The sequence below is a fragment of the Mobula hypostoma genome, chromosome 22, assembly GCF_963921235.1.
Source record: "Mobula hypostoma chromosome 22, sMobHyp1.1, whole genome shotgun sequence".
Lineage (NCBI taxonomy): Eukaryota > Metazoa > Chordata > Chondrichthyes > Myliobatiformes > Myliobatidae > Mobula > Mobula hypostoma.
Window position 1 is genome coordinate 1,414,120 of NC_086118.1, and position 18,086 is coordinate 1,432,205.

Genomic DNA, 18,086 nt, shown 5'->3' on the forward strand with positions numbered 1-18,086 from the left:
CCTTTAAGCATGGCCTGTGCCTTGTAAATCCTTCCTAGCTGCTCTAAGCATTTGAAAATGTGCAGCCTCTATTGAGTGATAAATTAAAGCAATTTCCTGGCAACAAGGAATGGGTAACCTGGTCTGGAAATGCCTGGTCTGGTTCATATCCCAACTGTTGAGAACAATGATAGTGGGTACAATTTTCAGAACAAACACAAAGGCTTTCACATCCAGACATTAACCTACATGGGGCTTTTCAGTGGAAGTCGTACAATAGTGGAGCAATAAAAGGACAAGAGAGTGCTTGCTCTTGAAAGTGTATTTGAGGTTTATTTTCAGAAACCATGGTTACAACTGAGATGCAATTAACAAAAAAAGTGGAAATGCAACTAAGACATGCATCGAAGTCAACAGCAGAGCTTGACAACAGAACTATCACACCGCACATCAGGCCTCGGTTACCTAGCTCACCCAGTGAGGACATTTCTCCAGGAATCCCGGCCTTATCCTCTAACTAACCTACAATCTAATGATCAGCGCCGGTGGTTGTGGAGGAGGATGGAGCCTCTACTGACGGCCACAAATCTGCCCTCCTCAAATGAGTTTAGTAATGATGGAGGTGGTGCTGTGAGAATTACACATAATTGTGGTGTGTGGAGAAAGAGATGTTGGAGACCCATACCAGGAACAATAGTAAAGGTAATTGGAGAAGGTACAGGAGGGAGGAAGGGTGGAATGGGAGAGGGAAGAGAAGCTGTGGGGAGGAAGACGGTAGTGTCGATCAGGGGAAGTGGTTGGGTAGGAGAGGAGTAAAGGGGGTGGTAGAGGAGGGAGGGAGGAAGGGGGTCAGCGAGGGTGGTAAAGGTTAAGGTGGGAGAGAGGGATGGGACAACGGGACAAAGATAATGAGGGAGTGGAAGGAAGAGGAGAAAAGACGATCACTAGCCTGGTGACCACCCCTGTACATACCTGCATAGCCAGGAGGCGGATCCCTCGGTACTGCTACACACAATGCTGTTGGTTTCTCTATCATACTCTCTATCCAGGACGCGTGTTTATCTATTTTGAACTTTCCAATTTCCTGCAATGGCTTCAGTGTGGACTTTCCAGCTTAAATGTTGGGAGGAGCTGCCTATTGAGGTGGTCATGGTTGTGGGAATGGGAACCCATTTGACTCTAGTGTGTGAGAGACATGGGAGATGGTGTGGACTTGTTTAAGGATAAAATTTCTCAAATTCATTCACTCAGCACAGAGTTCTTCCTCTCACTGAGCTGAACTTGGAGTTTATAATCACTGCAGACACTGGGTAGAATGGCAATGGTGCTGGTTTCTGCTCTGGTGTGTATTGATCAGGATTGGCTGTCAGTCATGGGGAGGAACTCCTGCCAGTTCTCTGTCAACAGATGCTCATGAACTGTACGTCAGTCACTTTCAGCAAGGCTCGACTGAAGTGGAGAACAGGTTCTGTGTACTCGGGATGACAGCTGGCTGGTGAGGACTCCCAGTCCCAATCCTCCGTAAGCTGCTTTAGGTGGTTTTCAGCTTCCCTTTCTCCTGCTCAGGGTCATCCTTCCCATCGGCTTCTTTCACCACCGCTCCCACTACCACCTCTTTGTCTCTGTCATCGGCTTGTCTGATGATCAGCAGTCGGCAGGTCAGCAGGATCCCAAAGACAAGGGCATGAGCATAACGCTTGAGTGGGTCACCCACCAGCTGGTGGAAGAACAGCACGGCCAGAACAACCAGCAGCAGCATGAAGTTGGCTACGTCCTTGGGTCTCCCAGGCACCAGGGTCATGACAATCCCACACGTCACCTCCAGAGTCCCGATGAGTTTCCGCAGCAGGATCGAGGAGATACCCATCTTCTTTAACACTGGGAGAGCCTTGGCATATTCCTTGTATGCTCTTTTCTGCAATCAAAAATGATTTAAAACTGAAGCCATTAGTTGCTCAAAGATGCATCCAGAGTTGTTTAAATGGAGGTTTCATGGAATGATACATTACAGGTGGAAGCATTAACCCTCTACTCTCTGTGTGACCCTTTAAAACAACTACTGAATTAGTCTCGTTGTCTTGCATTTACTCACATCCCAGCAAACATTTCCATTAGACTAGAGTCTCTGGAAACCCTGGAGTTAAAATTCAGAATTCAGTACTCTGGGGCCGGAGCTGTTTTTCTCCCTCATCCAACATCTCCCATAGACACCCTTTTTTCCCTCATTTTAACTTCACCCTGTCATTCCAAAAAACTTACTTTTGCATTTGTGCTTCCTTATTTAGGAAAGGTGATACTGTGGTCATTAAGGAAATGGAAGTACAGTCACTACCTTACTTACCAAGGGGTCCAATATTCTCACCGGCAGGATTGCTAGAGCTGTTGGGGAAGGTTTAAACTAATTTGGCAGGGGGATGGGAACCGCAGTGAAGGGACTCAAGTTAGGACGGATGGTAAAAAAACAAAGGTAGCTTGCAGTTAGACTGTCAGGAAGGACAGGCAGATGATGGGACAAAATTGCAGCCAGCGGGTTGAGTATCAGTGCATTAAAGATACAGAATCAAAAAGGGTAGCAAATACAGTACTCACAGTGTTATATCTCAATGCACAGAGTATAAGAAATAAGGTGGATGATCTTGTTGCACTTTTACAGATTGTCAGGTATGATATTGTGGCCATCACTGAATCGTGGCAGGAGGATGGTTGTAGTTGGGAGCTGAATGTCCAGGGTTACACGTTGTATTGGACGGATAGGAAGGTAGACAGAGGGGGTGGCGTGGCTCTACTGGTAAAGAATGGCATCAAATTAGTAGAAAGATGTGACAGAGGATCAGAAGATAATGAATCCTTGTGGGTTCAGTAAAGAAACTGAAGGGTAAAAGGACTCTGATGGCAATTATATACAGGCCTCCCAACAGTAGCTGGGATGTGGATCACAGATTACAACAAGAAATAGAAAAGGCGTGTCAAAAGGGCAATATTATGATAGTCCTGGGAGATTTTAACATGCAGGTCAGTTGGAAAATCAGGTTTGTAATGGATCTCAAGAGAGTGAGTTTGTCAAATGCCTACAGGTGGCTTTTTACAGCAGTTTGTTGTTGAGCCTACTAGGGGATCAGCTATACTGGATTGGATGTTATGTAATGAAAGTGATTAGGGAGCTTAAGGTAAAAGATCCCTTAGGAGGTAGTGCTCACAATATGATTGAATTCAACTTGAAATTTGATAGAGAGAAGGTAAAGTCTGACGTAGCAGTATAGGTTGGGCACAGGAGTACATTCAGCCAGAGACTCATTCCACCGAGATGCAACACCGAGTGTCATAGGAAGTTATTCCTGCCTGTGGCCATCAAACTTTACAACTCCTCCCTTGGAGGGTCAGACACCCTGAGCCAATAGGCTGGTCCTGGACTTATTTCCTGACATAATTTACATATTACTATTAAGTTATTTATGGTTTTATATTGCTATATTTATACTCTGTGTGGGCACGTGGCCAAGTGGTTAAGGCATTGGACTAGTGACCTGAAGGTCGTGAGTTCGAGCCCCAGCCGAGGGAATGTGTCGTGTCCTTGAGCAAGGCACTTAATCACACATTGGTCTGCGACGACACTGGTGCCAAGCTAGGACACTGGGTCCTAATGCCGTTCCCTTGGACAACATTGGTGTCATGGAGAGGGGAGACTTGCAGCATGGGCAACTGCTGGTCTTCCATACAATCTTGCCCAGGCCTGCGCCCTGGAGACTGAAGACTTTCCAGGCGCAGATCCATGGTCTCGCAAGACTATGGATGCCCTTACTTTATTTTTACTCTATTCTTGGTTGGGGAAACTGTAACGAAAATCAATTTCCCTCGGGATCAATAAAGTATGACTATGACTATGACTATTCAGTGGAGTAAGGGAAATTACAGTGGTATGACAGAGCAGTTGCCAAAGTAAATTGGAAGGAGATGCTGGCAGGGATGTCAGCAGAGCAGCAATGGCATGAGTTTCTGGGAAAAGTGAAGAAGGTGGAGGATAGACTTATTCTAAGAACGAAGAAATACTCAAATAGCAAAATAGTACAACCCTGGATGACAAGGGACGTCAAAGCTAATGTAGAAACAGAAGAGAGGGCATACATCAAAGCAAAAGCTAGTGGGAAGACAGAGGATTGGGAAGCTTTTAAAAGCCTACAGAGAGCAATTTCAAAAAATCATTAGGAGGGAAAAGATGAGATATGAAAACAAGCTAGCAAACAATATTAAAGTGGATAGTAAAAACCTTTTCAAGTATGTAAAAAAAGAGAAAGGGGAGTGTTTATAGGGCTATTAGAAAATGATGCCCGAGAAATAATAACGGGGGACAAGGAGATGGGAGAACTAAATGAGTATTTTGCTTCAGTCTTCACTGTGGAAGACACTAGCAGTGTGCCAGGTGTTGAATGCTGTGAGGGGAGAGAAGTGAGTGCAGTTACTATTACAAGGGAGAAAGTGCTCAAAAAGCTGAAAGATCCAAGAATACACAAGTCACCCGGGCCAGATGAAGTGCACCATTGGGTTCTGAAAGAGGTAGCGGTAGAGATTGTGGAGGCATTAGTAATGATCTTCCAAAAATTATTGGACTCTAGCCTGGTACCAGAGACTGAAAAATTGCAAATGTCACTCTACTCTTTAAGAAGGAAGGAAGGCAGCAGAAAGGAAATTATAGACCAGTTAGCCCGACCTCAGTGGTTGGGAAGATGTTTGAGTCAATTGGAGGTTATGGAGTACTTGGTGACACATGACAAGAAAGGACAAAGTCAGTATGGTTTCGTTCAGGGAAAATCCTGCCTGACGAACCTGTTGGAATTCTTTGAGGAGATTACAAGTAGGATAGATAATGGGGATGCAGTGGAGGTTGTATATTTGGACTTTCAGGAGGCCTTTGATAAGGTGCCAGACATGAGCCCATGGCATTACAGGAAAGTTACTGACACAGTTACAGCATTGGCTAATTGGTTTGAGGCAGCAAGTGGGAATAAAAGGATCTTTTAAGAATCTGGTTGGCTGCCAGTGACTAGTTGTGTTCCGCAGGGATCAGTATTGGGACCACTTCTTCTTATGCTGTATATCAATGATTTAGATGATGGAATAGATGTCTTTGTGCCAAGTTTGCAGATGATACGAAGATTGGTAGAGGGGCAGGTAGTGTTGAGGGAACAGGTAGGATATAGCAGGACTTAGACAGATAGGAGAATGGGCAAGAAAGTGGCGAATGAAATACAGTGTTGGAAAATGCATGGTCATGCACTTTGGTAGTAGAAATAACTGTGCAGACTATTTTCTAAATGGGGAGGAAGTACAAAAATCTAAGATGCAAAGGGACTTCTGAGCCCTTGTGCTGAACACCCTAAAGGTCAACTTGCAGGTTGAGTCAGTGGTGATGAAGGAAAATGCCATGTTAGCATTCATTTCAAGGATGTGATGCTGAGGTTTTATAAGGCACTAGTGATACCAAATCTTGAGTACTGTGAACAGTTTTGGGCTTCTCATCTGAGAAAAGATGTGCTGGCATTGGAGAGGGTTCAGAGGTGGTTCACAAGGATGATTCCAGGAATGAAAGGGTTATCATATGAGGAAAGTTTGATATCTCTGGGTCTGGAATTTAGAAGGATGAGGAGGGATCTCATTGAAACCTTTCAAATGTTGAAAGGCCTAGACATAGTAGATGTGGAAAAGATGTTTCCCATGGTGGGGGAGTCTAGGACAAAAGGGCACAGCCTCAGGAGAGAGGGGTGTCCATTTAAAACAGAGATGCGGAGAAATTTCTTTAGCCAGAGGGTGGTGAATTTGTGAAATTTGTTACCACAGGCAGCTGTGGAAGCCAGATCATTGGGTGTATTTAAGGCAGAGATTGATAGGTTCTTGATTGGACGTGGCATCAAAGGTCAGGGGAAGGCCAGGGAGCGGCGCTGAGGAGGGAAACAAGGATCTGCCATGATTGAATGGCGGAGCACTCAATGGGCCAAATGGCCTAACTCTACTCCTATGTCTTATGGTCCTGTGGTCTACAGAGGCCTGGAACATGAGTTCAAATCCTATCTCAGCAGGTGAGGAATTAATACGCATTTAATTGTAATCTGGAATTAAAAGTCAGTATCAGTGATTAGCTATCCTTATTCAACCTGGCCCATACGCAACTCCAGCTTCAGAGTTTCTTGAATCCTAACTCTGCAACAGGAGCATGTAAACCCATTATTTCATAAGAATCCTTATTACCCGGACCATCAGGAGCTAATCAATCACACATTTAAAGTTTTAACTATAGGCACTAATTCTGATTCTTACAGAGACTTCAGAATTAACACCATGCTCTGCATATAGAAATGTGTCGAAAACCCACTTCTACATGCAGCCTGGCTGTGGCTATTAATGTAAACCCCCCCCCCCCCCCACCCCCTACCCCACCTAAATTCTCCAGAGAGAAGAAACAGTTTGGTTTAACTTGCTTTGCTTTCCATTAGCATCCTGAAACATGGCTCAAATTATTCTTCTACATTCCAGGAAACAAAGCCTTACTTTGTGTGATCTCATCTTGTAATTTAACCCAGAGTCCATGCATCATTCTAGTAAATCTACACTGTGCAGCTTTCTACAGTCCATTGACAGGACTGAGTTTTCTACAGAAATTTAACCCTTTTGTTCTCTAGATTCAAAGGCAAGGATTCTATTTACCCTTTCTGTTGGCAATATCTAGCTTTGAAAACTTTGATGACTTGATCCCTAAAAGTCTCTTCAGATGTCTACCATTCAATGTATAAGCTTTGATCCTGCTGTAAGTTTTGAGAGTCTTCCTCACCATCCATTACACCCCCAATCTTGGTATCACCCACAGATTTACTGATTCACTTAACCACATTGTCATCTATATCAATAATTTGGATGATAAACAACAATGGTCCCAGCACTGATCCTTGCTGCACTCCAGTAGTCACAGGCTTCCAGTCAGAGAGGTAACTATCTACTACCACTCTCTAGCTTCTCCCACAGAAAGCCAATGTCAAGTCCAATTTACCTCCTCAACTTGAATGCCAATCGACTGAACCTACCTTGACCAACCTCCCATATTGGACCTTGTTAAATGTCTTAAATGCATTGTTAAATGTTGTAGACAACATCCATTGCCTTGCCTTCATCAATGTTGCTGGTAACTTCCCTGAAAAACTATAGGATTGGTTAGACATGACTTAATTATCCCTGATAGGTCCACATCTATCCAAATATTCATATACCTGGTCCCTTCGAATATCTTCCAATAACTTTCCCACTATTGACGTCAGGCTCACCAGTCTATAAATTTCCTGGTTTGTTTTTAGGGCTTTTAGAACAACACCGGTTATCCTCCAATCCTCTACTACCTCACCTGTCACTAAGGATGAAATGAATGTCTCTGCTTGGGCCCTGGCTATTTCTACACTTGCCTTCCACAGGGTCCAAGGGAACACCTTGTACACCAAGTAGCCATTTGCCAGAAAACAGCCTGTCCCAATCCATACTTGCCAGATCTTTTCTGATACCATCAAAATTGGCTTTTCTCCAATTTAGAATCTCAACCTGTGGTCAAACCTATCTTTTTTCCATATTTACTGTATTTATTTTTTAAGATACGCTACAGAATAGTAGATCAAGTATTGCACTCTCTTGTTGGGACTTCCAGAACTGATTAAGGAAACTTTCCTGTAAACGTTTGACAAGTTCTATCCCATCCTGCCCTTTTACAGTATGGGAGCTCCAATCAAGATGTAGAGAGTTAAAATCACCTATAACAACCTTATGTTTCTTGCAAAAGTCTGCAATCTCTCTTACAAATTTGTCCTCTAAATCCTGCCGACTGCTGGGTGGACTATAATATAGCCCACTAATGTGGTCATACCTTTCTTATTCTTCAGTTACATCCATAAATCCTCACTAGACAAGTTCTCAAACCTGTCCTGACTGAGAACTGCCATAACATTTTCCCTGATTAGTAATGCCACCCCTCCCACTCTGTTGCATCTAAAACAATGAAACCCCAGAATACTGAGTTTCCAGTTCTGTCCCTCCTGTAACCAAGTCCCATTAATAGCAACAATATCATAATTTCATGTGTTGATCCATGTCCTCAGCTTAACTGCCTTTCCTGCATTATTTTTTGCATTGAAATAGATAGAGCTCAGGACACTAGTCGCACCATACTCAACCTTTTGATTCCTGACTTTGTCTGAGGTCTCCACACCGCTCCTCTATCTGTTCTGGCTGTCTGGTTCCCATCCCCCTGCAACTCTAGTTTAAACCTCTCCATGCACCACTAGCAAACCTTCGGTGCCAACACAGCATGCAAACAATGCTTGGCAGATCAACACCGACACAACAAAGCAGAACATAATAAACAAAGAAATAACAGCCAAAAAAGCCCCTTTCCTTCTTCACGCCTCCCACATACATGAACAGTCCACCTACTCCAGGACTGGCCTCTGGGGCGCCAGCCTCCAGGCATTGATCTATGGTATCAATCCACTGACTGGTTGATAACACAACCCTGAACTCCAGGCTCACTGACTCACTGGCCCTCGTGCCTCCTGTTCGCAAGGACATCCAATCCTGGGCCCAGATGACCTGGGGTATTTTTCATCATCCATCCACATCACTGGCCTTTCGAGTGTGGAGCAGGGGCCTAGACTCTGGCTGTTCTTTGACCAAAAGAGAACTAAGCCTGAGCCACGATCTCAATGGAGACCACAGCTTTGACTGTATGCTGACTGCACGGCATCCTTCTTCCTATTTTACCACTCTTCTACACTTATTCTCTCTTCCTCCCTTCCTCTCTCCTGAGCCCCTCACCCTTCCTGTTCTCATTCTTCTCCTCTTCTCACTTCAACTGAATGCCTGCAAATAAAGAAACTGGTGGACTTCATTTGATTTCAACCAGGATCAGCTCGCATACTAGGTCTGTCCTTAGCATCTCCTTTACCTGTTCATTGTCAGTCATCATTCACAGCCAGAAGCAACAGGACTAGAGTTCTGATCTGATCCTGGAGTTGTAGGATTTCCTAGTCACGCTGCTTGACTGGATGTAGCAAAGTGATTGGCCACAGAGCTAAGGTGTCACCAGAGGGAGGCCTCTTGGAGCTAATCTGCAAAATAGCTTTAATTTCTTCTCTTTAATGTCTCTTTTTTCCTTTTCAGGGCGGATGGGGCTCTGTTGGAGTCCATGATCTACAGCTACACTCAAACTGCGGTTCCCACTCCTGCAGCTCACCAACCAGCCATTTTTTGATATCCCAAGGGTGCAGCCTGGAAGACGTGTACCCTCGGGGTGAGGCCCTGTGGACCGGCTGATTCCATGCCGACTGTGGCGTTGCTGGAGGATGGAACATCATGACAGCGGATCGGCTCTTGGGGCTAGAAGAGCCTATTCTGTGCTGCATCTCAATAGATAGATTGCTAAAAGAAAAGAAAAGGGGCCAAGATAGTATTATATTCATAGTGACCACCTTTGAAAGCTCCGGATTGAGGAGAGTTTTTCAAAGAAAGTGTAGGGATAGCAGCTTGCACCACACTCAGAGCTGTGCGGTCCGTCGGCTCAGAGAAAGATGCTGCCACTCTCCAGCAAAGTTCTTACTCACTGTACCAGAGTGTGCTCAAGAGCCCCCCATACCAGCATGGGCGGAGGGGTGTTGGGGGAAAGAGTGAGAGGTGCTTTCTGAACAGGCCCAGCACCAGCTCTCCCCGGCCATGAGGCACAATTCACTGATGTGGGGGGTGGGGGGAGGCTGTGGTTTGCACGAGGTCCCTAGCACAGCAACAAGATGGCAAGGCATTGTTTGGTGTCAGTTCCTGGCACAGCAGAGGGTGGTGGGAGTGGAGCCAGTTAGAGCCCTGACCCCAGGCTGCCTCAGGTGAATCTGGTGAGACTGAGATCTGCAAACACCAAAGGAAAAAGACTGGTTTCCGAGGGAAAACTCAGTGTTAGGACATCACTGCCTGCCTTCCTCTGATCGGTGTTTTAGACTCAACCTTCTTCACTAGGTGGGATGTGTGCTGGCAATTCCATGATTCATCACTCTTAGATAAGTGGTGTGCCTAGGACCTGTGCAATATTGACACAGGAACTGACACGTGCCCAATGAAATAGAGGCAACAACCATCTCCAAGACATTCTCTCTTCACCCCTCTCTCCCAGAATGCAGAAGATGCCTGACAGCACAAACCACCAGGATCAAGGACAGCTTCTACCCTACCGCAATAAGACTATTGAATGGTTCCTTCGTACAATACAATGGATTCTTAACCTCATAATCTACCTTGTTGTGACCTTGTACCTCATTGTGTACCCGCACTGCTCTTTCTCTGTAGCTGTAAGACTTTATTCTGTGATTTTATTGTATTACTTGTTCCACCACAATGCACTGTGTAATGATTTGATCTGTGTGAACAATATACAAGACAAGCTTTTCACTGTACCTTGCACACATGAGAAAAATAACAATCCAAAACCAAATCGATACTGATATCCATATCTCCTTGACCCTACATCCCCATCCTCAGATTTAGAAACTTCATTTCTGTGGCTATCAGATCAGGGAAGTCTGGGGACCTTCCCAAACCCACCTGGTGACTCACTTCCATTGTCTATCCATCAAGGTACAAGTTAGAAACATGACGGAATCGTCTCATTTGCTTGGATGAATGTGGCAACGCTCAAAACGTTTGGTGGCATGGAGTCGAAGAGGACAGAAACTGGCCTCTCAGCCCACCTGATTGTTTTCCCACCTATACTAATCCCACTTGTCCGCATCAGGCGATTTCCTTCTCTGCCTTCCCTACTGTGTAATGCACGTGCCCCGTGTGAAGACAATAAGACAGAGTAGAATTAGGCCATTTGGCCCATCAAGTCTGCTCTGCCATTTGATCATGGCTAATTTGCTATTCCTCTCAACCGCATTCTCCCGCCTTCTCCCTGTAACCTTTGATACCCTGACTAATCAAGAGCCTAACAGCCTCCACGGCTGTCTGTAGCATTGACTTCCACACATTCACTACCCATGGCGAAAGATATTCCTTCTCATCTGGTCAGCCTGTAAATGCCTCATACATAATAAATAATTTGATTCCACCGCCTCCCCTGGTAGCGTTCCAAATATCAATTACTCTCTGACAAAAAAAACACCCCCAGACCCCTTTAAAACCAAAACAGGAAAAAATACGAAACTTTAATAATTCTTAGTATTGACTTTGGTGGTGCCACACTAGCAGATTTCCTAAACCCTGTTACTCTCACCAAAACCCCAACGCATTTGTAACTGGCGTTTCTTGAATATGTCAGACAATTGCCCCGGGCCGGGTGAGGCGGATATCAGCGAGCCGCCTCGATCACAGATTGTCTCCGCCGCTGCCGGCAATGAGGCTGCCGAGTGCACTGTCCACACACTGCGGTGCTGAAACTCAGCGAGCGGGACCGTGGCGAGAGTGTGCGATTTGCAAGGGTGCAAACTGCGAGTGGGCACGGCGGGGATCTGACTGGGCACCCTCCCGAAGCCGCAGTAATCAGCGAGTGAGGCTCCTGTAACCTCGGCTCCCACACAAACAGCTCGCAGGCCGAAAGCAGCGGAGACCGGTGACCGCCGGACAGCAGGAGGCCCTGAGTCCGCTGCCCGGTGCCCGGTGCCCAGCGCCGGTCTCGATACCCGCTCCCAGTGCCAGCAGCCCCAATCACTGGTTCCCGCGGCCCCAAACCCTGAGGCCGACGCCGACGCTGCGGCGGGGCCCCAGTCCCCGAGCTCGCTGACGCGGCGCTGCCGCTCCGTCCCGCTTACCATCTCACTGAAGGCATCCCTGCTGAGGCGCGGCGTCAGCTTGACGGTCCCCATGAAGACAAAGAACAGTCCCAGCGCGACGGACAGAACGACCACGGCCAGGGTCCGGGGCGACATCACAGCCGCGCCGGGTCCCAGCGCCCGCCTCGCTGCCGGGCGGGGCTCAGCCTCGGGACGCCGGGAGGATGCGAGTGGCCGCCTCCACCCGCACCACGCAACGACCCGCCCCCACCCGCACCACGCAACGACCCCGCCTCCACCCGCACCGCGCAACGACCCGCCCCCACCTGCATCAGGCAACGACCCCGCCCCCACCCGCACCACGCAACGACCCTCCCCCACCCGCATCAGGCAACGACCCCGCCTCCACCCGCACCACGCAACGACCCTCCCCCACCCGCATCAGGCAACGACCCGCCTCCACCCGCACCACGCAACGACCCTCCCCCACCCGCATCAGGCAACGACCCGCCTCCACCCGCACCACGCAACGACCCGCACCCAAGGCCCACCCATTGTTCTCCTGCCAATCACCTCCCTGCTTCCCCTCCCCCACCCCTTTGTCTTTCAAATTACTGTTTTTTTCAACTACCAGCATTCTTCAAACCCTCCCCAAAGTTCTTCCTTCAGTCCTGACGAGGGGTTTCGGCCCGAAACGTCGACTAATCTTTTCAACTGATGCTGACTGACCTGCTGAGTTCCTCCAGCACATTGTGAGTGTTCCACCCATCCACTTCAACCAACTACATCACTCCCTCACCCCCACCCGACCGACTCCCTCACCCCCACCCCCCCACCCCCACCCGACCAACTCCCTCACCCCCACCCGACCGACTCCCTCACCCCCACACCCCCACCCGACCGACTCCCTCACCCCCACACCCCCACACCCCCACCCGACCGACTCCCTCACCCCCACACCCCCACCCGACCGACTCCCTCACCCCCACACCCCCACACCCCCACCCGACCGACTCCCTCACCCCCACACCCCCACACCCCCACCCGACCGACTCCCTCACCCCCACACCCCCACACCCCCACCCGACCGACTCCCTCACCCCCACACCCCCACCCGACCGACTCCCTCACCCCCACACCCCCACCCGACCAACTCCCTGACCCCCACTCCCCCACACCCCCACCCGACCGACTCCCTCACCCCCACACCCCCACCCGACCGACTCCCTCAACCCCACACCCCCACCCGACCAACTCCCTCACCCCCACTCCCCCACACCCCCACCCGACCGACTCCCTCACCCCCACACCCCCTCACCCCCACTCGACCAACTCCCTCACCCCCACTCGACCAACTCCCTCACCCCCACCCGACCGACTCCCTCAACCCCACACCCCCACCCGACCAACTCCCTCACCCCCACCCCACCGACTCCCTCACCCCCACACCCCCACACCCCCACTCGACCGACTCCCTCACCTCCACACCCCCACACCCCCACTCGACCGACTCCCTCACCCCCACTCGACCAACTCCCTCACCCCCACCCGACCGACTCCCTCAACCCCACCCGACCGACTCCCTCACACCCACACCCCCACACCCCCACTCGACCAACTCCCTCACCCCCCCACCCCCACTCGACCGACTCCTTCACCCCCCCACCCCCCACCCTGACTCGACTGACTCCTTCACCCCCCCACACCCACTCGACCGACTCTTTCAACCCCCCATCCCCACTCGACCAACTCCTTCACCCCCCCACACCCACTCGACCGACTCTTTCACCCCCCACCCCCACTTGACTGACTCTTTCACCCCCCACCCCCACTCGACCGACTCCTTCACCCCCCCACACCCACTCGACCGACTCCTTCACCCCCCCACACCCACTCGACCGACTCCTTCACCCCACCACCCCCACACCCCCACTCGACCGACTCCCTCACCCCCGCACTCCCACTCGACTGACTCCTTCACCCCCGCACCCCTACTCGACCGACTCCTTCACCCCCACACCCCCACTTGACCGACTCCCTCACACCCCCACCCCCACTCGACCGACTCTTTCAACCCCCCACCCCAACTCGACCGACTCCTTCCCCCCACCCCCACCCCCACTCGACCGACTCCTTCACCCCACCACCCCCACACCCACACTCGACCGACTCCTTCACCCCCGCACCCCCACTTGACCGACTCCTTCACCCTCACGCCCCACCTCGACCGACTCCTTCACCCCCACACCCCCACTTGACCGACTCCCTCACACCCCCACCCCCACTCGACCGACTCTTTCAACCCCCCACCCCCACTCGACCGACTCCTTCCCCCCACCCCCACTCGACCGACTCCTTCACCCCACCACCCCCACACCCCCACTCGACCGACTCCCTCACCCCCGCACTCCCACTTGACCGACTCCTTCACCCTCACGCCCCACCTCGACCGACTCCTTCACCTCCCCACCCCCACTCGACCGACTCCCTAACCCCCCCCCACACCCCCACACCCCCACTTGACCGACTTCCTCACCCCCACACCCCCACTCGACCAAATCTCTTCAAACTCTTTATGAAGTATCGTCACTGTCTTGCCTTCTTTATAGCTACATCGATATGTTGGGACCAGGTTAGATCCTCAGAAATCTTGACACCCAGGAACTTGAAACTGCTCACTCTCTCCACTTCTGATCCCTCTATGAGGATTGTGTCAATGGTTGCATCATCAGCAAATTTATAGATGGTATTTGAGCCATGCCTTGCCGCACAGTCATGGGTATATAGAGAGTAGAGCAGTGGGTAAGCACACACCCCTGAGATGTGCCAGTGTTGATCGTTATCACATCACCATTTTAATACTCTCCCAGTAACACTTCTTACTTTTGTCCCACTTCATTCCTAAAACTAAATCCAAAATTGCCCTTCCTTACCAATTTTACCGATGCATGCACCAATAGAAAGCATCCAGTGTAGATGCATCACAGCTTGGCATGGCAACTGCTTGGCCCAAGACTGCAAGAGATCGGAGTAACTTGTGAACAGCCCAGTCTGTCTCACAAACCAGTATCCCCTCTATCAATAATTTCTACTGCGAAGCGAAAGCAGTAACATAATCAAAGATCCTGTCCACCCTGTTCACTCTCTTTACAATCGCATAGAGGACACAATAGTCTGAGTGCACGTACCACCAGTCTCAGGGAAAGCTTCTACCCAACTGTTCTCAAACTCTTGAACCAACCTCTCAAATGCTAGAAGATGCACAATTAGACTATTGATCTCCTCATCTACCTCAGCATAGCCATTGCACTTTGTAGATCTGACTGCAGTCGATCTGCAACCACACACAATAAAAAACGTGGTGCAATTATGTTTATCACCTTCCTGCCTGAATGACACTGAATCAAAAGCTTTGCACATAGAATGTGCACAACAGTACAGACAACTTTGTTCCACAATCTTCCACTGACTTTTCAACCCACTCCAAGATCAAACTAATCCTTCTCTCCTGCATAGCCCTCTATTTTCTTCCACCCATGTACCTAATTAAGAGCTTCTTAAATGTCCCTAATATGCCTGCCTCTACTATCACCCCGGCAGGACGTTTCACTCTGTGTAAAAAAAAACCTACCCCTGACATTCCCCCTATATTTTCATCCAATCACCTTAAAATTATGCCCTTTCCTAACAGCTATTTCACCCTGGGGAAAAGGCATTGGCTGTCCACGCTAACAGCGTTTATGCGCAGATTATATGCTGGCTTGAAATATCTGTAAATATACTTCCACTTTAAGTTTTGCTGGTGTAAGTTGGTTGGAGTACTGCACAGATGCAACAGGTCTGACAAAGAGCTTTCAGGAACCCAGTGTCTATAAAAGAGAAGTACCGTCTAGTGGAGTGGTCATCGTAGGAGTGGTCACCGTTGCAGTCATGAGTCAGGGTAGTAAGGCTTTGGCTGAACAGGGCTTCATCGAGAACAGGTGGAGACAAGGTAAATTCATTCCTTTTTTTCATTCAACTCTAGAGGGAATAGGGAGTATGTCTACAGTATGACACCCAGAACAGAGTGTCAGATGTGGGATTTCCAGGAGACTACCAGCCTCCCCGATGGCCACATTTACACCAGGTGCATCGAGATGCGGCTCCTCAGAGACCATGTTAGGGAACTGGAGCTGCAGCTCGACGATTTCGGCTTGTTAGGGAAAGTGAAGCAGTGATAGACAGGAGCTACAGGGAGGTAGTCACCCCATAGCTACAGGAGACAGAGAAATGGGTGACTGTCAGGAGAGGAAAGGGAGAATGTCAGATAGTGGAGAGCACCTCTGTGGCTGTCCCGTTCAACAGTAAGTACTCCATTTTGAGTACTGTTGGGGGCAGATGACCTACCTGGGGAAGCAACAGCAGCCATGCCTCTGGCACTGAGTCTGGCCCTGTGGCTCAGAAGGGTAGGGAACGGAAGGGGGCTCTATTGTCAGGGGGACTGATAGGCAATTCTTTGGATGTGAAAAGGAAACACGGATGGTAGTTTGCCTCCCAGGTACCAAGGTCTGAGATGTTTCTGGATGTGTCCACAATACTCTGAAAAGGGAGGGTGAGTAGCTAGTGGTCATGGTACATATTGGTACCAACAACATAGGTAGAAAAAGAGTGGAGGTCCTGAAAGCAGAATGCAGAGAGTTAGGAAGGAAGCTGAGAAGCAGGCTCTTGAAGGTAGTAATCTCAGGATTACTGCCTGTGCTACGCAATAATGAGTATAGCAATAGAATGAGGTGTCAGATAAAGGTGTGGTTGAGGAATTGGAGCGGGGCAAGGATCCAGATCTCTGGATTCCTGGGGCAGGAGGGACCTGTACAAAAGGGATGGGTTGCACTTGAATCCAAAGGGGACCAATATCCTTATGGCAGGTTTACTAGAGCTGTTGGGAGTGGTTTAAACTAATATAGCAGGGAGATGGGAAGCAGTATGATAGAGCTGAGAACGAGCCAGCAGGTTTACAAGTCGATGATGGGTGTAACATGAATGTAAGGAAGGACAAGCCAATGATTGGGTACAAATGTAGACAAAACGGTTAAATTCTACCACAGAGGCAAAATTCAAAAGGGCAAAGAAGGCAGAAGTGAAGGTGTTGTATTTAAATGCAGATGGTATTTGGAATAAGATGGATGAACACGTGGCACAATTAGAGATTGGTCGGTATGATGTTGTAGGCATCACTGAATCGTGGCTGAAGAAAGTCAGTTGGGAGCTTAACATCAAAGGATATACTTCGTATCGAAAGGATAGGCAGGAAGGCATAGGCGGTGGTGTGGCTCCGACATCTTTAGAGAGAGGTGACATAGGGTCAGAAAATGTTGAATCTTTGTGGGTGGAGTTAAACCGCAAGGGTAAAAAAGTCATTATGGGAATCATATATAGGCCTCTAAATAATCGCCAAGATGTGGGGTTGAGATTACAAAGGGAGCTGGAAAAGGCACGTAATAAGGGTAATGACCCAATTTTACTGGTGAACTTCAATATGCAAGTGGATTGGGAAAATCAGGTTGGTGTCAGATTGCAAGAGTGAATTTATTGAATGCCTATGAGATGGACTTTTAGAGCAGCTTGTGCTTGAGCCGACTAGGGAAAAGGCGATGTTTGTCATAAGGTGGGCGTTGATGGCTGACCCAAATGCAAGACAGACACTGAAGTAATAGGAACAGATTTGACTAGAGAGCTGGGACAAGAACACAGACTTGGGCTAAGATATTGGCTAGGCAAGCGGGACCAGGACAAGGAACTAGCAACTAAGAGCCTGGGTTGGACTCCGAGGCAGAGACTGGACAAGGACCCAGAACCTGGGTCTTGACTCGGGCTCGGACCCCAGATCTAGGCGAGGATATGACGTGGCTACAGGACTGGATGAGGCTTCGGTTTCTCGAGGTGAGCACATGATGAGGCTTGGGTTCGGACTCCGAACCAGAGAATGGACAAGGACCCAGAACCTGGGTCTTGACTTGGGCTCGGACTCCGGAACTGCGCAAGGACAAGACATGGCTACAGAACAGGATGTGGAACTCCTGCACAGGATGAGGCACATGGACAGGATGAAAGCACAAAGCCTTGGCTTGGACAGGATGAGGGAACTCCAGCACTGGGCTGGGCGAGAACACAAAGCCTTGATTTGGTCGAAGGAGAGACAGGAATGCAGAGCCTTGGTCGAGGGAGAGACAGAAACATAGAAGATAGAACATAGAATAGTACAGCACATTACAGGCCCTTCGGCCCACAATGTTGTGCCGACCCTCAAACCCTGCCTCCCATATAACCCACCCACCTTAAATTCCTCCATAT

The 18,086-nt window shown here is 49.1% G+C and overlaps 1 protein-coding gene across 1 annotated transcript; it reads right to left on the reverse strand.

Annotated features, from left to right (window-relative positions):
- Nucleotides 1-297: 297 nt before the first annotated feature.
- Nucleotides 298-12,008, reverse strand: tmem35 (transmembrane protein 35). Its single transcript, XM_063030723.1, has 2 exons — nt 11,796-12,008; nt 298-1,894 (listed from the first exon to the last, which is right to left on the reverse strand). Exons 1-2 carry the CDS (start codon nt 11,910-11,912, stop codon nt 1,511-1,513), a joined length of 501 nt encoding a protein of 166 aa, XP_062886793.1. The 5' UTR covers nt 11,913-12,008; the 3' UTR covers nt 298-1,510.
- Nucleotides 12,009-18,086: the final 6,078 nt, after the last annotated feature.